At 40.2% G+C, this 21403-nt stretch overlaps 2 protein-coding genes across 2 annotated transcripts in view; both read right to left on the bottom strand.

Moving 5' to 3' along the window:
* Window positions 1-384: 384 nt before the first annotated feature.
* cdc42ep4a (CDC42 effector protein (Rho GTPase binding) 4a) lies at window positions 385-17523 on the bottom strand. The gene is made up of 2 exons (XM_053612307.1): window positions 17244-17523; window positions 385-4082 (listed from the first exon to the last, which is right to left on the bottom strand). Exon 2 carries the CDS (start codon window positions 3973-3975, stop codon window positions 2932-2934), a length of 1044 nt encoding a protein of 347 aa, XP_053468282.1. The 5' UTR covers window positions 3976-4082; window positions 17244-17523; the 3' UTR covers window positions 385-2931.
* A 2390-nt stretch (window positions 17524-19913) lies between these two features.
* sdk2a (sidekick cell adhesion molecule 2a) overlaps window positions 19914-21403 on the bottom strand; it is a 166608-nt gene continuing 165118 nt past the window's right edge. Inside the window, exon 44 of the mRNA XM_053612331.1 lies at window positions 19914-21080. Coding sequence (XP_053468306.1) covers window positions 20679-21080 — 402 coding nt within the window. The 3' untranslated portion in view covers window positions 19914-20678. The remainder of the gene's footprint in view (window positions 21081-21403) is intronic.

Consider the following 21403-nt stretch of genomic DNA (forward strand, 5'->3'; position numbering starts at 1 on the left):
TTTAAGAGCTGAGTAAGGACAGTACTCCCCCATCACTGATTCAGGTCACCCCTCCCCCAGGCCTCACTCACTCCACAGAGGAACCGGGTGGCGGTGAGATTGTTGTCAGGGTACACAAACTGATAAACTGACATAATGCACTCACGCTGTACTGCCACTGAGTGAGCATGGTACTAGAGCGGGGGTAAGCAACTAACATTTGTCATGGTCCAGCTATGTAAAATTTGTTGTTTACAAGGCTCCAGATAAGCCATTAACATGAGTGAATAGGGAAGACTGTGACCTTTTAGTGCTTTACCATTAGTGATTAGTTTATGTGTAATATATATATATATATATATATATATATATAAAAAGACAGTTTAAGGTGGTCATGTTTTATTTTGAAGCTTTATATTACCACTTTTGACTAGCAGCATGGACTCTGAACTGATAATACACATTTGTTCTGAATTTGCTCGAATAAACACATACTTCTCTCTATTTATCTTTAAAGGAAATCATAAGTTGCATTTTCAGTTGAATTTGGGGAAACCACGTGAAGCATTCATTGTGTTGAACTATTCCAACTGCTTTTGTTTGATTTGAAGTCTGTAAATTTTGACAATAAACCTGATTTGCAATGTGGGTTGAATAATTTTGATTGCAACTGTAGATCATGGAAGTTAAATGAAATGAACTAGCTATTTCATTTTATTTCATATTTCAGAAAACTCTCCCCTTAGACCTGTAGTTAGTCAATGAGCTGCACATTCAGCTAAACAGTTTACATAAATCCAAGTGATGGGATACAGTTTATCAGAGGATTTGCTACAGAAGCTGCAATGGTTTATTTTTAGAAAACCAGAGTCTCTGAATGCTTATCTGCTACAGTATTTTTCAAGTACTCAGTTTAATCCACTGAAACACTTTACTGGGTCTGCAGCTGGACCGTGGTCCACAGTACGAGTTATCTAAAATCTAGCTTTAAAATGCAGCAAGGTCTTCTTTTTCCATAAAATCAACTCAATCTATGGATATGGAGCCAAGCTGTTCTAGCTGTGAGCATGTCATCATTTTACCAGTCAGGGTCATTTCTCCCTATTTTTCAGTTACAGATAGTGGCCTCCCATAAAGCTACACTGTTAATCTAATCAGGGTTCATAACAATACTGTACACACCATGGAACTGTCTCAAAGTGAAAGTCCTAGACAAAACAACACACAAGCCTTGCTTGGTGATATCATTTTATTGAAAAATATAGTTATGTTGCATTTTCAAAACAAGGCCATCCAAGCAAGAAATATATGCATAAGAGGACTTTAAGTAAGAAAGATTAGCTAAATGTTTGTGTTCTGAATGTTAAAATTCAGCTGGCACAGCAAATCTGGAGCGATTTCCTCATATTTACTTTTTCATATTCAAAACAGATTTTCCACAAAAAAAAGGCAAATATCTTGGAACTTCTGTGATTTTGCTCTTCTGCGGGTTAAGCAAATACACTCAAACAATTCAGTGAATTAAGTACGAGGTTTGAGCCCCTTATTTGAATAAAGTCACTTAGGGACCCAGACTGTAAAATCCCTTCTTTGATGATATACAAATTGCTAGTTTTACTTCGGATTACATGGCAGATTAAATTTGGCACTTTTGTCATATCTACTTAAGGCTGAAGACAACCCTATTGCTAAAAGCTCTGCAAGGATTTCTTACAACTCAGCATTTTATTTTATTTTTTATTTTTTTTTTAGAACAGCTAGTCTCTGTAGCCTACAAAAGATAGAAATGAGTAAGCTATAATAGGCAAGCACACCAGCACAGACTGGGCAGCAGTAAAGGCCTCACATATTCACATTTTACAACATGACTTCTGTGAACAAATGATAAAAGAAACTAAGTACAAGTTAGTGTACAAGCTGTCCCTCACCCAGGTGATTAACACTATACAGTGGTGCTGAAACACACTGCATTGTATACCAAAACTGAGTTTAGCTTAATTAGTGCAGTGTCTTTTTATTTGCTATAATAATGCAAGGTAGGAAAACCCAATTTCAACCCAATTTCACAGAGTGTTCCTTAATACAGAGGTACAGAAACATTTCTCCACCATCTTAACCAGCGAGCTGCAGAGCTAAATAGTTACGGTCACGTGATGAGGAAGGAAGTGGTGAGATAACGACACTACACATGCAATGCCTATACAAAGTCCTCTACAAACATGAATCCCCCTAACATGAAGCTTCCCAGCTGTCAGCACTGCAAAATTATGCACAGTTAGTGGAAGGGAAAACGGAACACAAAACATCTGGCCACTGCACCCGTTTCAGGTTCTGGTTTGTTATCTTTATTACAGAATGATTTCCCATCTTTCTCCGTCAGCTGCCCTAATGACGGTGTCGAACAGGATGTGTAACCATAATCCTTCACATGCACTACAATGTTGCAATTACTGTCAAAGATTTTGCACTCATCCACAGGCCAGGCAGATATGCAACATGTCCTGTGGGCACACCAGCATTAGCTACATGCGCCTTTTAAACCTTCAGCAAAGAGCCTGCTTATTGTGTAGTGAAAATATACTTGTGTCGGGAGATACCATTAGCCAGCACCTGTAGTACACATGACCAAAAACCTTTACACAAATACGCAATGTTGGAGTCAGAAGATGCAAAGGCAAGTGATGAGGTTAAGACATTAATGACATTTCTTTTCTTCATGAGTCTCCTCATCATCACTTACATGTTCAGTGGCAAAATGTGGCAGCTGCCAGACCCAGGCTGAGTGAACATGTCTGACAGTGGTGCTATGAGGTCCTCTGCTGGGCCATTAGATATGTTTTGCTCACTTCCCTCACAGGGTCCAGGAGCAGATATAGACCTTCATTTTCATTAACAGTTTCAAAATTGCTTACATGTCTCTATCCCCATACAGATTCCACAAGGCTTAGAGTCTCACACACGGATCTCATCATCCTCATCCTCCAAGAAGGCAGAGAAGGCTCCTTCCTCCCCAGGGTGGTAGCTGTAGTTGGTGCTGTCCATGTCTCCTTGATAAGGCTGGCAGAGTTGTTTGTCCTCCACGGCTTGGGAGCCAGAGCTGGAGACAGAGCAGCTGTCAGAGTGCAGCAACTGTTTGTGTTCAGGCTCAGGAGTGCTGATGACCTCACTTTTAATTTCCAGGTCTACTGAACTGGGGGCATGAAGAGTAGCGTCATGTTCCACCTCCAAATCCATCTCCTGCTCCTCCTCTCCTCTCATTCCCTCTTCCTCCGCCTCCTCGTCTTCCTCTGCCTCCTCCTCTTGTACTCCTTGGTGGCTGAGAAGAGGGGAAGCCTGACCCTCGCTGTTTTTGCCCTCCTCAAAGCCCAGGTCATCTTCTTCCTTCTCCATGACTCCTAGAATATCTCCTAGCATAGAAGGCCCCAGGTCCACATGAAAGGACATAACTGACTCGGCGTGCTTCATGCCTCCTCCATTATAAGACAGAGAGGGTCGCAAGTCTGTGAGCTCCCCGAAGGACCTCTCGTGGAGCTCCAGGTCTAGGCCATGAGCGGCTGCCCCATTGGAGGCCTGCTGCTTCATGGGACTAGATGCTAGGCTCTTGAGCATCCTACCGCCTTCAGTATCCCGATCCTCATCATTCAGAAAAGGCAGTGACAAGGCATTCTTCACATACTTTGGTGAGTCACTTGGGGGTAGTTGTGTGTTGTCTCGCTGGTCCACACGAGTGACTGACTGAGACCGCTTGCTGCTTCTGAAGGTTCTGGACAGTAGGCCCAGCTTGGGAGAGCGGGGATTAGAAGTGGCATCTTGTGGGGGCTCGCCAGAGTGGCTGCTGAGAAAGGAAGTGTCCCCGAAAGCATCACCACCCCTGCCCACATGCATGGTGTGACGAAAATCTCCCAACGGAGCACTAATCATTTCCGTGGTAAGGTCCATGCGAGAGCGTCGCTTGGTCTGAGATGAGCTTGTCACTAGTTGCTTCAAGATGGGCATCTTTGCAAATTTATACTCCCAACTAAAAGATAAATCCAGTTAATCTGTATCTTGTAAGATTAGCTTACAGTTGAAGGCACATGCAGTTTCCAGTGAGATTGTGGAACCTGTGGAAAGAAACAAAAACAAAACACTAAGTTTCTGGACAAAAAACAAAACAAAAACAGATATTCTAAATCACAAAAGGCATACAGCACAAAAGGCCAAAGTAATTAAGCTAAGTGCATTCCACTATTGCTGTTTCATTACACTCTGTAATGAAGAGTCAGTGGTGGAGCAGTTCCAAGATGTCTCATCTCAAAGACAGTCTTGAATACCATTAGAAACTCCAGAATGCAGTGTATCTGCCCTGGCATGAGTCAGACAGAAACGTCTGGTTGCGCCATTACCCAGAGTACACAAGTTGAACCTTTGGGTTGTGAAGACCAGAGGATTTAGTCAATCCTAAGATAAGATAAGAACTCAGAACTGACACACATTCTTGGTGGAGAAAGTAGCTAGCCTGGCTGAACAATGTGCCAGAATTTATCATTCTCACGTTCTATGTACACTATATCAAGGTGCTAGAACAACTGTTATCTAAACATTTACGATAAGGAGCAGTCTTGATCACCAGTTTTTAAATAGCGGATAGGCCTCGTCATGAATCCATGTCAATGACGCCTCCGAGTCGATCCATCTACTAACAAATGTAGGTAGCTAACATTATTTTCTGCTCATCAAAACATACTCATTCCCAACATTAGAAAATCACACACAGAGACAGCAGTGAGGTCCAGGATAAAGGTCAGCTGATTCTCTTTATCAAAGCAGAAACCCTTTTAAATTAATAAACCAGCAAGTCCAATGTAAAACCTCAGACAGAGACTCATAAAACGCTATCGGCTGATGATGTTCACATGAACTCTTAAGCCTTATTCGCTCATGTCAATATAATTACTACAGATGGAGTGTTCCTGAGCTCAGAAATAAAACACCTCCTTGTTTTTATCTAGTATAAAATGTAGGAAAAGAGGTGAATGGAGTGCTTATTTCCATCATCTCCTGTCAAAATTAAACTGAAAGCAAGTATTGGCAAAGTTTAAAATGCAGAACAATTAAATATAGACAAAAAAAAAAAGCTTGTCAGAGAAACGATGCTTCCGGGGGTTTTGTGGTAAGTTATTAACTTCCTATCACAGGTATAACACATGTACGTTATGGCCATGTGTCCTATTAATAATCGAACACAATGTCCGTGGCCACAAGCCCTACATCGAGCAGTTATAATCGTCAGAACAATCTGTTGGCATTAAAAACATGCTATTACATAATATGCATGTAACTTTTGGTGTGAAAGCCATGCAGACATGGTGAAGACACTTCCATCTCTGTGATTTATACAGAGATTGCGTGACACATGCAAATCGTAATGCGTACAGACATGTCCAGAAATCTTGTCTGAATAGTAGCGTCACACTCATCCCAGCACGTTCAATTCGGCCTTTCAGATTAAGAGAAAGGAAAAGTGCTCAGCAGGCCAAACAGGTTTCTCCAGCTGATGCTAATGAAATATTCATCAGTCCTCCCCTTTTCTAGAGAAACAATAGCAGAGTGAAGTCATCTCTGGTGGTGCTCCATCTGACACTGACCTCAATCTGATTGTTCCTTCGTCTGTCAGCACTGCCTTCACTTCCTGATGAGCTGCTTACCTGCATTTGTTGCCACGGCAACACCGTGCAGCATGCGACACAAAGGTACTTCCTGTCGTCAGGCTCGTGGCTTCTTTTTAAGGCAGCGGAAAAACATGTTTATTATCTTTGAGCATAGCAGTCAGCCCTTGTGCCTAGCCCTACACCTCAAGCCCTGATGATATGATGCTACTGGGTCGGGTTTTTTTTGCACACATTACACAACTGAAACTAAATAATGCTCATTTCATTAGTAAGCATAGAGAGCACAGCTACTCAGGTGCTGCAGACACACAGTTTGCATTTATCTTGGATGCATCTCAAACCATTTGGTAATTTGTTAGATTTACTAAAATTATTATGGTCTATGCAGTGGCTTCTGTTATTCATCTGTGGCTGAATGAACGCATGCAGCCTGCTGGACTCACCCTTAAACCAGAGACAATGAATGCTAGAAGCCTGCTTTCTGTTAACATTTTTTTTTCCCATAACAGCACTGAGTTGATGCTCAGAGTATAATTATATCCACAAAATATAATGAAACACCCTGTTGTAGAATCTCAAATTAACACCATCGTTCTTCCTCGTAAATTACTTTTTAAATGGGTAAAGGAATACAATGTGACGCATTGAAGATGGAGGGGAGGATGTCTTCAACAAATATGCATAACAAATATACATAACTATTAGTTTAATAATAAATAATGCATACCAGACAAAGAATGGCAAGGTTATGTGGGGTACTGCTACTGGGTGGCAGAAGCTGGAAGAAAAACAAGCAGATCACTAAAGACTGAAACTCTTAATCCTCCCTGGAACTCCCCAAAACCTCTATAGGAGTTAACCTCTCGCTCGCTCACTCTCTCTCTCTCCCTCTATCACACACATGCACGCACGCGCTTGACTCATACATAGCAATGCTCTATTTATCACACCATTCATATGATTTACTGGAAGGACTAATAATCACAGCTAAATAGTGTTCATTCCAGAGCACTTTTTCATAGCTGCTCTATCAGATTGGGGCAGTGGGGCTTATTTATAGCTCTGTGTGAAAATGAGGGGAGTACGGGGAGCATGAGAAGGCAGCGTGGGAAACCAAAGGCCTCGGATGTTGCCAGTGACTTTCCAAACAGCCCCTTCTGACATCCATGTCAGTAGCAGCACAACGCAAGGGGAGCAGCTGGCTTTCTTCGATCCCTCATATACTGAACACCTCTTCCTCCCTCCCTCTCCATCCATCCATTTCACAATCCCCACAGCCTAAATGACCCTATACATACTAACCTCTGACCCTGTGCGCCCGGCTAGTCACATTCACAAATATACACGCTGTAGAGTCAACTGGGAATGACGCAAATATCTGCAAGCATTTCTAAACGAACTGCACGTCTTCTTATGACCACAGATATCTGCCTTTCAAAGAAATGACGCCATGAGGAAAGATTATTATCCTAGAGGACTTTACTTCAATAGCAATTGGATCAACAGAACAAGAAGCTGAAGTACATGAGCGTGTTACATGCTAGGAGTGCGCATAGGCTTGTATGATATAATAATGCCTTCTAGACGATATTACACCGTCATGATAATCAGTGTAATATGGTATTACCAGATCTGACAACCTTTATACATTTTGCACAGGACCTCTGAAATTCAGAGTATGCTTGTAGACGTTATAACTCAAAAATACACCAACAGGAGACGAAGCAATCCAAATATGTATCTGAAATGATCTGTGTAGGTGTTTTAGACTCTCTGATATTAAGCAATAGCACCTTTCCTGCATGTTCTCAACAGCAACAAGAGAAATTTTGAGTTAGTATGCGGCATCAGTATGCCTAAACTGGAACACACAAAGAGGACTGAGCCTTCTCTACCAATCCCTACAACAAAAATCAAAAGAAAGTGAGCGGACACTTTCAGTTCAAAAGGAGAACATTTAAACAGATTCCAAGTAGCATGACAATGGTAGCTAGGCTAGTTTGTTTGGCGACGTTCCAAAACTCACACTACTGCACTATACAGTCGAAATTGTGGGGCAAGAAGTGAAACGATCTATAGCTGGCCGTAACTACCACTAGTTCTCTGGTGTTGGAATGATGCGTTGCACCAAACAGACAATGGTGCGGCGTATCCTAGCATGTGGCAGAACGTGGATCATGCTGCATTTTGGCAGAAGAGTCTCTCTAGAGCCACTGACCTGGACAGAAGGCTGGATGTCCTGAAGCCACCTCCCAGAAAGCTTCATTATGGCACAACGCATATATTAGTGCAGATCTGCAAATGCCCAGACCATGCACAAATAAATAATAAAAAATAAAAAAAACAAACACTTTAACCACAAATCTCTTAAAAAGTTATAATAAAGAATTAAATATTAATTTTTTTACAGTCACACAGACGTTTGCATTGCAACATGCATATATCCAATATCCAACTTCATAACCAAAATCTAAAGAATCCGAATTGAAAACTGGCCTTAGCCACAGCTTGCAGCTAAATAAACCCACACATTAAAGCATCCCTTCACTCAGGTAATTAAGAATATTGACAAATGTTGAACAGGTCATTGTTTTTCAACTGTGTAAAGAGCAGTTGGAATGGGATTAGAGAGATAAAGATAAGCTCAGACTGCTTTGAGGCCATTGACTGGAGATAAAGGAGCCAATCTGGATTCCTGCAATGTACAGACAGTAGGTTCATAAACCTGACCTCCTTCCCTCACACCTGGAGTGAAGACTGACACCTCTCAACGTGAGAACAGCACCATCAGCACTCACCCAAATACCCCAGGAAGAGTCATGCCCTTGGGTTCACACACCTCCAATAAAGGCAGCCATCATTTATTTATGTATCTAAAATGGCTTTCACGTTCATGCAGATTCAGCTTATGTAATGACAGAGGTAATGCCGTCTTGCTAAACTAGTATTTTTCTAAGGTCGTGTCTATGGTTGTGTCTTTCTGTGGACAACAACAACAACAACAACAACAAGTAGCAATAAAAGCTACTTATAAATCTTAAGAATCTTTATGGTCCCAACAGTAACCATTATCTATGAATATCCAAGAGAGATAGCAACTATGAAGAGATCAGTTTTAGGCTTATTTACATGGCTGTGAATTAGTACACAAGTACATAGTGAATCAGACAAGCACTACCATAAATATTCATTAAAAAGTACTGTATTCAAAAAGGCAATAAAATCAAGCATGTGTGTATAACCACAGTTACAAAATGTCTTTTAAGCATAACAATGTCACCAGCAAATTGGTTTGGTAGTAGATTGTACTAACTGAGGTTACAAGAGCAACACAAACCCATAAAGCATCAGAGCTGGTGACAGGATTTGTGCATCTGGCAGTTGGCAGAGGATATGCAAAAATACCACCAAATTTGTTTAGATAATATTGCACATATGGATCGGAGTGTGAAGCCTGGATAAGCAGCTTAGTATCTCCTCATTAGTAGCCTCAATCAAATCGTAAACATGTCTGCAGATGACATTTTCATTCTGATGTATGCTACATTTTACTCCTGCAGGTCACAAATGACTAAGCTGATCATAAGTAGATAGTTGAGGCTGTGCCAGGGGAAACAGAAGTTAACCATGTTGTAAGAAGCAGATGGGGCTTTTTGGCTTAGTTTGAGACAGCAGGATAAACATGCAAAACTTGTTAAAGACAACAATATGGATTTCTCTAAAGAACAGAAAAAGGAGCAGATGCCAACAAACGTAAACTCTTACCCCAGCCTATGAAACTACAGTGGCAGCTCAGTGGTTAAAACATTGGGCTAAGCCCAACACTGCCAAGCCGCCACTGTTGTGTTAAGAGCAAGGCCCAGATGTATAAATAAAATAAAATGGAAGTTGCTTTGCATATGGGCATCTGCCAAATGTCATAAATGTGAAAACAAAACATTTCCCCAAAAGAACCCATGTCACACCCCTCTTCATCTCCCTCCACTGGCTTCCTGTAGCTTCTGGCATCAAATTCAAGGTCTTGATGCTCACGTACAAGAAAAAAAATAAAAAAATAAAAAACAGCATCCCCCTACCTCAACACTCCTTAGTAGTGCCTACTCAGCAAGACACAATGTCTCTTTCCAGAACCTTCAAACTGACTGCTCCTCAGTGGTGGAATGAATGGACAGCAGAATCTGTCACTATTTAAAAAAACAAACAAAAAAAACGGCTAGACCCACCTCTTCCGTGAACACTTAACTAAGCCCTGCCAACCCCCACATTATATTAAAAAAAAGAACCCTTACTCTGCAAACTCTGCTTCCCTAAATCTCAATTATAAATCTTGTATGATAGCAGTACTTGTATTGTTCTCCGCTTGATATATCGCTTTGCTTGTTTTTCCTCATTTGTAAGTCGCTTTGGATAAAGCGTCTGCTAAATGAATGAATGTAAATGTAAGAAAGATACATTCTTGAGCATGCATCTTTCACTTGCTCAATATTATTGATGCCATGTAAAACTGAAACCGCGTTCGGAATTCTAAAGTGTTCGACACAAAACAGAAATCAAGACAAGGGCCAGGAGAGAGATAGACTGGAAGCAAGGGTAGCGGTGGGATGGATTTTTTTTGTAAAGATCCTGTTAACTATGTAGCTTTTTAGGTTGAAATGGATTAGGTACTATAAGCTGTTGGTATAAGGATGTTATTTTTTTATATTGTGAGAAATTCTGTCTTCTACACTACAATTGGTATAACTTTTTCTTGAACTTGAAGAATTGCAATTTCATTCTTATATTCAGACCTACATCTTTGTCTCAACTTGTTCACCCATTCAGTTTTACTTTGCTGCATCTAGTGTACGTGAATACACATCAGGTGTTGGAGCAAACCTTTATCTTGCCTAGAGCAGGGAAATATCAGGGGGATGGGCAGTTTAAAGCATTTTTTTTCCATACCAGAACCATTTGCACCAACCCCCATTATGCCACGCCAGCCCAACTGGGAGCAATAGAATGTACTGTATATAAAAGCATCGCATGGGTTCATTATGGGGGTACAGACAAGAAAGACGAACTGTATATGAGCCATTAGTAATCTCCCATGTTAGCGGAAATCCATGACGCCACCCTTCCTGAACTCTCATAAACACATCACTTACAGCTTTACTGATCATACTCTAAACAAACAGCTCCATGGGTATACGCAATAATGAGGCTAGTTTAGTTCACTGGAAACAGGGCTGATTCTGTGTGTGCGCGCGCGTGCACATAGTGGTATTCATGAGTCATTGTTCAAAGGCTCATCTGTGTATGTTTTTGTACATCTCAGTGATTAAAGACTATATTGATTAGAGGGCAGATCCAGGGCTACTACTTTTTCCATGTGATAAAAATGAACAGCAGCAATCAAAAACTATTCAAAGCTTTCAGTCATTGTTGTCAAAAGTGGTGTCTGATTTATTTTCTATTTAAGAAACAAACAAATACACGATCTAAACAGTATTACATACTAAAAATAGTCTTCTTACTGTTAGCTATAGCTTAGTTATAGAAGTTACCATTGACCACAAAAGATTTCAAATATGGGCTTATATGGGTGGTGTCCTGGGAAAACCCTTTACACCTTTAGGCAAAGTGGTCTTACTGCTGCATTTGTTAAACTGGCTCCATACCAGACATAACCTTTGCAGGCAGACAGCAATGGCAACAAATTATCAACCTAAATAAAAAAAATTCCTCTGTCATTTTAGTCAAACGTACACTATATGGCCAAAACTATGTGGACACATGACAAATCACACCCATGTGTGTTTGTTGAACATCCCATTCCAGATTTAGTCCCCTGTTGCTGGTACAACAGCCTCCACTCTTCTTGGAAGACTTTCCACTAGATTGTGGAGTGTAGCTGTGGGGATGTGTGTTTATTCAGCCACAAGAGCATTACTCAGGTCAGACACTGATGTTGGACAAGGAGGTCAGAGATTGGCAAATTTAGAAACCTTGCTTTGTGCACAGGGACACAGTCATGCTGGAACATGTTTGAGCACCATATTTCCAGTAAAGATGAATTATTTATGCTACAGCGTACATTCTGTACAATAGTGTGCTTTAAACTTGGTGGAAATAGTTTAGGGAAGGCCCACATATGGGTGTGATGGTCAGGTGTCACATACTTTGTTCGCATAGTGTATTTGTTTCTTTAAAATCTGAGATATAAAAGAATATTACTGGCAGAGACATTTGGTTTTGGTTACAACCAGTTTTCTGACATTCTTAGCAGGTTTACAGAATTCAGCCACAGTGACAGCGGAGGCGTTTTCACAAACTGCTGCGCATATTTGTGACGTTAGATGTATGATAGTACCAATCAGAAATAAACAACTGCAAACATTATCCCAACCACAGAAACTGAACTGGCTTCTTTTCTGTCCCAGATCATCAGCAAAAACACATTTAGTTAGAATATTTCATATAGATTGTTTTTAGCGTAATAATTATTTATATGCAGCAATGGTGAGTAATTCAGCCTTGCTTTTTTTTAAATGGTAAAGCACATTAGCAGAGTGGCTGCACTATGAGAGAATCATGATCGACCGAATACTGTAAAAAGTGGACAAGCTGTGTTTTTGTTTAAATAACCCATATTTGTATTGCATTTGTATGATACAATTTCATAACATTATAAACAGAAAGGTCTTACAGTTAATCTGATCTTGCCGAGCTTCACCGTGATTATAGGCAGTTAAATGAGAGGGCAGTAGAACCAATTTGTATGTATTTTATTAAGCAGATGAGATACGCATACGGTTCCTGCATACTGCGGAGGAAAGGGGGAATAGCATTGGGGTTCACATTTACCTGATTTTGCAGGGTTCTGTATGTGCTATGCTGCTAGAAGTGTGTACAAAACACACCAACATCACTCCTACACACTTTCCCACTGGGAGGACTTGTTCAAGTCACCGGAGATGCAACGGTCCATCAACATACGATCTGACAATTCTGATCAGGCAGAAAGAGGAGTTCGTGTAGCTTTTTAATTATGGTTAAATTGTAAGGGCCCTCAATACAGTGCCCTCCACGAATATTTATTTTATTGGCACCCTTGTTAAATATGAGCAAAGGCGGCTGTGAAAAATTGTCTTTGATGTCGAACCTTTTGATAATTTGTTCAAAAAACACAGGTTTGTCAAAAAATATCTTTGTTAAATATAGGTGTGTAACAATTATTGGCACCCCTATGAATTCATATGAGAAAACTGTATCTGAACTATATTTCCATTGATATTGTACCTTTTTTTTGTACACATGGGAGACTAGGAACAGGAAGTTGTTCAACCATGACTTCCTGTTTCATAGGGGTATAAATATGAGGCAACATAGGCCAAATTCTCTTGGTCATTCATAACAATGGGTAAGACCAAGGAATATAGCTGATGTGTGGCAAAAGGTTGTTGAGCTTCACAAAATGGGAAGTGGCCATAAGAAAATAGCACAAGCATTGAAAATGCCCATTTCCACCATCAGGGTAATAATTAAGTTCAAATCAACTTGACATTGATTGGACAATTGGACGTGTGTCTATATTGTCTCAACACACTGTAAAGAGGATGGTTCGAACGGCCAAAAAATCTCCAAGGATCACAGTTGGAGAACTGTCCAAAACTACAAATCTCCAAAACTACAATCTGAAGCCACCTACATTCACCACAAGATGTTTGGAATGGTTTCAAGAAAAAAGCCTCTACTCTCATCCAGAACCAAACTCAAGCATCTTCAGTTTGCCAGACACTACTGGACCTTCAAATGGGATCTGGCTCTATGGTCAGATGAAACCAAAATGGAGGTTTTGGGCAATAAAACACCAGAGGTAGTTTTGGCGCACACCGATAGGTAACCGTATGGAAAAGTACCTCATGTCTACGGTTAAATATGGTGGTGGCTCTTAAATGTTTTGGGGCTGTTTTTCTGCCAGAGGACCTGGACGTTTTGTTAGGATACAAGGCATCATGGACTCAAATATCAACAGATATTAAATGAAAACCTGACTTCCTCTGCCAGAAAGCTTCAAATGGGCTGTGGTTGGATCTTCCAGCAGGACAATGATCCAAAACATACATCAAAATCAACACAAAAATGGTTTACTGACCACAAAATCCAGGTCCTGCCATGGCCATCCCAGTCACCTGACTTAAAACCAATAGAAAACATGTGGGGTGAACTGAAGAGGAGAGTCCACCAGCGTTTGAAGGATCTGGAGAGATTCTGTATGGAGGAATGGTCTCAGATCCCTTGCCATGTATTCTCCAACCTCATCAGGCATTATAGGAGAAGACTCAGAGCTGTTATCTTGGCAAAGGGAGGTAGCACAAAGTATTGACTAAAAGGGTGCCAATAATTGTGGTACACACATATTTAACAAAGTTTGGTTTTTTTTTTTTTTTTAAATAAACCTGTGTTGTCTTTAGCACCACAATTTGTTAACATTTGAAAGGGTGATTTGAGAACCAGCAATGATTCTGTCAGTCTCCTGGCATTATGTAATACTGTCTCAGTGTTTCCATTAATACTCCAACATGCAGTCATGCAGCAATGATTTCTGAGAACAAGCCCAAGCAACATGTTAAACGCAGCATGTGTGTGTAATACTAAGTTTGAATTAAGCCACAGACCTGAAACCACAGTGTGATTGAGGACACCTTCAATTTCACTACAGGTGTGAACACCCTCATGGTGTCAGCATAACTGACAGGAGTGATGGCTTACTGCAGAACCACAAACGTACAAGGTTGTAGCACTCACAATAAATAAATAAATAAATAAATAAATAAATAAATAAATAAATAAAGAGGCTGTTGAAATGTTCTCAACTATGGGATCCATGACTGTTTTCATAATTAAAAGAGGAGCTGTGTTTATATATAAAGCTGTCTGTCAACACAGCCATACACTCTTAATAATCCATACACAACAGCATGGAACCTGTATTTTAAAAAAAAATAGATTTTAAAAAAGATAATACATTTGCTGTGATACCTCAGGATTACACAATAAACACGAACAAAGAATGTCTGAAAACATTGCATGAGCCATCCACTGAATGAAATATGATACACAAATTGGATGAGGATGGCTGACCTTGCTCTCAGGGTAGCAGGGTTATAGAAAGTTTGAAGAGCCTGTGGATCAAAAGACTGGCATGGTTTGGACATACACAGCAAGAATGTTGTTTTGGCCTAACTAATACACCGAACTCTACTAAACCTTGTGATTCAGTGCTCAAGGCATAATTCAAGTGAAAGGATTAAAGAAGAAGACGACAAAAACTTTATTCCTGTTTATGCTGCAATCTGAAGTGAAATACTTGCATGTTATATACAGTTTATCCTCTTTTTGCTTACAGAGAGTGTTCGCAGGCACAAACTCCATAAATCTCCTACTACTACCACCATTCCAAGGTGATCTAGGATCAGTGCAATGTTTGTGCAGTGTCAGAACCCCAACTCCAGTGGAAGGACTCCTTATTCTAGTAGATTTTTGAGGTAAATCACCTCATTAACCATAAAAGAGGTCAGGCTGGTGTGTTAGAGAAGCTGAAGACCGAGAGTGTGCACCAAGAATATAAGCAGCATCTGATTTCAGCAGTTACTATTTCACTCGAGCAATCATGTGATGGATCAGATTAATGCTGTTAATGCATTTCAAGTAAGCCACACCTGGATTCTTAGCAAAATGACCAAGTTATTCAGCACAGATAAGCATAGAGATTAGAGAAGAGTTGCACTGGAAGTACTAAAGACTAAAGAGAGAATTAACAGCTGTGCAACCATAAAACTCCTAAATAATGATCGCCAAGCAAAGCAGAAATTATTTATTTATTTTAAACAGCAGGAAGTTGGAATTTTATTGGTAGGTTGGTTCATTGGTAGGTTGTAAGGAAACAGCAGAGGAGCAGTCATGTGTCTAGAAAAGAATCCAATTATATCAGCTGACTCATATTAAGCTCAGAGTTTCAGGTTACATTAGTGCATCTATAGTGCAGGGTGAATTAGTGCCAAAATTTACTTTACGTATCTGATCTGATTCTTTTGTACACGTAAACGTATTTACTAATAAGGGTTGTTGGTGCAGCATCCAGTGGCGCACTTCAAGAAATAACAGACTTACACCAACCTCTAAAGCTGAAAGACTGATATGTGGAAAGTTCACCCGCTGATTACTGGTAACTTCTCAGGAAGCTTGAACAATAAACGGCAGAGATTAAAGTGGGATAAACCAACCATAATTACTTTTATGATCTCTGCGTATGGTTATACAACATACAGTGCCACTTTATAACGTGAAATCTAAGTTAAAGGTGAATTAAAAGATGTGTGAATACACCCCCACAGACAGGTGACTTCTTTATAAAACTGAAAGAGAAGAACATGGTGACCTGCGTACAGTTTAAGTTCAGCGCTCTGACATCCAGGTCAGTGACACCACCAGGGTAGTAATACTCGTTAAGCAATCTGTTTAAAACATGGTGATGAAACCGTGCCACCATTTAGACAATACACTAAATTTATGCACACTACACTGTCAGAAATAAAGCAACCAAACTGTACTTATGCTTATCATCTTTACTATGGAAATGTCAATATAGTGCACCTTTACAAATAATTTAAGGCATATATTTAGACCTGATTCACCTAGAAAGCTGTAAATACGTACTAAATGTTGATAGTAACACCCAAGCGACCAGAACAAGTACAGTTTGGCATCTTAATTTCCAATATTATCATTTTAACAAAAGCACAATGTACCGCCTAATCAACCGTGGTTATTAAACATGGGCAAAATGGGACTAGGTGCTTCCTGGCTGCTCTCTCCAAGTTTACCCATGACCTTGCAGCACCTTGTTAATGATTTACACCACCACTAGAGAAGCTCTGAGACATAACAGCTTCACCTGCTGAAATCAACTGCCAAAATAAAGCTTTGTAGCCACTCTGGGGTTCATTACGCTTCAGATAACTGCACCTTTAGGCTCTTATAGCATTTAGTCAAAGGGTGGATCTAATTTAAATTAATTAATTAATTAAAGCTCAAAATATCTCTCCAGCACAGAAGACAAATTATTTAGTACAATAGTGTAACCAAAGATCAGGATATCCACAGTAAACTGTGTGATGAACAACAACATGCTAGGTATACCAACAACAACAACAAGGCACTACAGAATACATGAAATAAAACAGTCCAATCAAATCCTCATTAAAGTTCAGGGACAGGAAGTGGAATAAGAGTAATGTGGTGGTGTTAGATGAAAACACCAGAACGAAGAACAATGATGAGCACAGGGTCGAGTTGGCATTGAAGGACAATTAATACATAGAAGAGTGAATGGATAAAGCAGGAAGGACAAGCACGTGGTGTTTTAATAAAGAGATGGGACAGGTGATGGATCACTAATTAATACTCAACGGTTTTAACTGAAGTCTGAGGAAACAAACAGTCAACGGAGCTTATTTCATACCTGGTGGACACATGAATAGTGAACATATCAACAAACAGAAGATAAAACCTTCTTGTTTGTGGTGGGGACACAAAGTTACAGAAAAGATCAAAGATCACAATGTAACCTACCTTTATCAACAGTCTCGCGTGCAACCGACGATTTGTACTTTCATCCCCAGGTGACTAGCTTCACCGTTTCCTCCCCTTTCACTATTCGCATTCGCCTCACTACTTTCTCGTGAATTTGTAAATTAACACGCGTAAACACACATCAGCGGTGAATTTCGACAACAGAAATGAACTCCACATAAACCGAAGAAACGCATCCTTCCTGCCGTTCAACGAGTAAACGCTCTGCTCGGTCTGAAGCTCGCACAGCTCAGCCGTTTCTTTCTGTGGGCACGCCTCCAGTGCGCATGCGCGCAAAGCCCGCCTGAGCTGAAGGACAATGGAGAATCTATTCACAGCATGGCTCATGGCATTGGTACCCTTGCAGAGTGCATCATGTTTATTCACATTTATGTCGAAGCACTTGATCTCAGCCTGCAGCGGATTGAGTAGGCAAAGCTGCTATTTCAGTTGAACACTAACCACTTGTGGGCTACTCCAGTCGTGGGAGACATATTAAAGCTGATATACAAATATATACACTGTTTAAATGCAGGAGCATATAGAACTGAAACTGTTATACCTGGTTTATCTTCATTCTTGTAGCAGGTTCATTTATTCAACAAAGGTTTCATTACGAAATTCTGACTAGCAGTGACCAACCTGGGGAAATATGTGAGACAAAGAAATGAGCTGTGCTGCATTCTTCATTGATGACCTGTTTAACTGGCCTTTCAATTGAAATGTAATATCCTGCCAGGCCAATTCAACATGTCTGATGTCCATTATGTTGCCTGAGGACTAAATACCCTGTTTGTGTATTCATTTTCCAAAAGCCTGCCATGGGAGTAATTCATGCCTTTGCCATGGGGCGTTGTAGGAGATGTATCCTCTTGCAAGACAAAGCCAGTGGCACTGTGCTTAAGATAAGTGGAATGTCTAAACACTTAGATCATTACCCATGGCCAGACGCGATGATAAAAATCAGTTATTAGTGTTTTCAAAGGAGAAAAAGTCTCATAGAGGGATTACAATGAAAGATATTATATACCACAGTAATTAGTTAGCACGATTAATCGGGTACAACTTTTCTACACGAGGAGCAATTAACATCTAGCATGCTTGCACTAACAAATTATTGTATAATAGGACCAAAGAGCTGAAGACTTGTAGTTCGAAAAGTGATATATCCTAATCTTATAGACAGCTTGACTGAGTGTATACTAAAGAGGCAAGAATTTCAATAATGTTTAAAACTAACTTCCTTCACTGGCTATGTTCCCAGATCCAAGGCTCATATAACCTGACACTGAGGTCAAAAGTGATTTTTTAAAAGAAAGTAGCTATCACTTCAGAGTGAGATACTTTGAAACAGAGACAATCCAGAATGTTGACAGGGCTATTGTTGCTGGCAGGCCTAGAGATAGATGAGCCCATATCCCATTCTCGTCTTCCCGCCACCTCAATATGGAGTTTTTTCCCCTCTCCCCTCTGACACCCCTTCCCTAACCAGATCAATGCTTTGCAGTCCGGAATAAAGAGATTATCTCCAGACGAGCTCTTCCATCCTCCCCCCCCAGACTCTCGGCACAGTTTCCCTGGATCATTATTAATTTTACACCCACTTAGCATTCTCATTCAGCCCAAATCACCGAGCCATTTCCTTTTATGGATCTAAACCCAATGAAGTGAGAGGTTTTCTTATGATCAAGAAATCTAAAAGATGGAACGCTTGAAGAGACAAGATAGACGAAGGACACAATTCATGCATGATTTTTTTCCCTGTTATATAGTATTTAGGACTTAAAATTTCAATGTGGACCTTTAACAGTACAATGTATTGTTATATAAATTACAGTATAAAGAAAGAGCTCAGCAGAAGCAATGAAAAATAAAAGAATTTATTTTGGAAAAGAACCATTGCCTGGCCCATTATAATTCATTGAAGAATTTATACAGTGATAGTCACCTCACAGAGAACAAGACAAGAAATTGTGTGGATTATTATTATTATTATCATCAATTCCAGTTCTTGAGTCTATCTTCACTTTTTAAGTTTGAATATAAAAGCAAATGATCGAATGACCATAAATAAATTAAGCATATCTGCATACATGTAGGCATATCTGTACACGGTGTCTCACTGTGAGCAGGAAAAACACATTCTACAATATAATAGAGAAATACATATGCAAGAAGAAACAGACATTACTTTCAGTCTCTGTGAGAGGAAAAGGTTTATCTTATGTCCTCCAAATTCAGGTTCTCGGAACATAAGTAAATGTTTTATTTTATTTTATTTTATTTTATTTTTAATAACTCACAGTACAAATCAGCTAAAATGAGGACAGTGTGTTCACTCGATGTCTCCTCCTACATGGAGTTCTTGTGTACAGCTTTTCTTTAACAGGTGTATTTATAATCTCTTCATCCATACAACTGCAAACAATAAGTGCTGCTTCGTCGCATTTCCGTTAGTATATGCACAGGTTTTAACCTCTTGGTGTCATTTCCTCATTTCATTTCACAGAAATAATATAACAGCACTGCTTTTGAATATTAGTTATGGAGATTTGACCAGGTTACCACAGTAGGAGGAGAGTAATTGCAGGATCTCCTGTACGAGTACAAGAGAAACATTTTACACAATCTGGCAACGGTCCAAGTCACACCTGAACAGCCTTTCCCAGGGAAAGCACCTTTAAAACCATGACTATGAACATAATACATGCGTATGACAGAATACAGTGACACAACAAAGCGGACTAGCGAAAACACTTTCATAGAACCCACAACTTCTAGCTTAGCAATAGCTTGTGTGCTGATTTATAACTCAAAATAGAACTGCGGCCGAGACGTATGTAAACCTTCACTAAAAACGGAGACAGGTCAAATCCAGGAAGATCGTATCCTCTCGTTAAGACAACTCATTTATTATATTATTCGTCAAGCAAAGTGCTGTCATTTAGACGTGACTGAATGAGCAAATGTTTATATACACCCAGAATGTATGTACACTCAAGATGATCACTTTGGGTCATTTGTAAAATTACATGCAAAACCCATGTTGAAGTTTTGAACTCCTGCTTAAATACGTATTACATTCTTTTATTCACAGAAATCTCATTTAAAAATATCTTTTGACACTTTTATCAGAGTTTAGAAATAAGGTTTAGGAATTTCTCAGGTTACGCATTGTTTAGATGTGACTGGCTAAGTGACTTGCTCTGCTCAAACCACAAAGACAAATGTGCTCAATGATTGTCTGTTTTTCAATGCTATTACAGACACACACCACACATACATAAAAAACAAAAAATGCAACCTAAGATGTTCAGCGCTCCTTAATAGATAAAATCATTAACAAACCACAACGACAGTGATGTTGAAGGAGCAAATTGCTGCTCACATGGGAGTCCCAATCAGATGTGTTGTGAACGGAACCAGAGTCTCATATCAAACAAAGGACGAGAAGCCTGTAGTTGGGGTCTGGGTGGAGGTGCCCAGGCTGCTGGGGGGCCTGTAGAGGCCGTGCTGGCTGTGGATCTCAGAGGACAGCAGAGATGGAGTGGGAGTCCGGCTACCCTTAGGCCTGAACAGCGTGCCCTGGCCCGTGGCCTGTGGAGATGGTGTGTGGTGGGGCAGCAAAGGAGGCAGCGGTGGCAGAGGGGGAGCGTGGGGGCGTGGCTCTTGTTCGGTCGCACCTTCTGCCTGCCCATAGCTGTACGCAGGGGGCCGTGAGACGCCCTTCTGCTGCCGACGCCACGAGTTGTAGTAGGTCGGATCACTGATGTAGTGATTGACGAATGAGTGTGTTTTCTGATGGGCTGGATCCACCTCGTATTCGCTGTCACTGCCCTGTGATCAGAAGGAAGGGAGGAAACACTTTTCGTTCACAGACCTGCCAATTATTTATTTGAATCAAATCTTTATTGCCAAAAATTGGACAACTTTACAAGAAAAAGGCTTTATCAGCTTTAAAGGACTACCACTTGGACCACACTACAGCATTACTGTATACAATCCTGACTGACGGTGAAATTGCGAGAAACCTCAGATATAATGACATTTCAGATATTTTGTAGTGGAGCGTCCTTCAGTCATCAAAATCCCATAATATGATCGCCCCAGACTAACTAACACACCACACACTTTCAGATTATGGTCATGAATCAGTTCTG

The sequence above is a fragment of the Ictalurus furcatus genome, chromosome 2 (assembly GCF_023375685.1).
Source record: "Ictalurus furcatus strain D&B chromosome 2, Billie_1.0, whole genome shotgun sequence".
NCBI classification, from domain to species: Eukaryota; Metazoa; Chordata; class Actinopteri; order Siluriformes; family Ictaluridae; genus Ictalurus; species Ictalurus furcatus.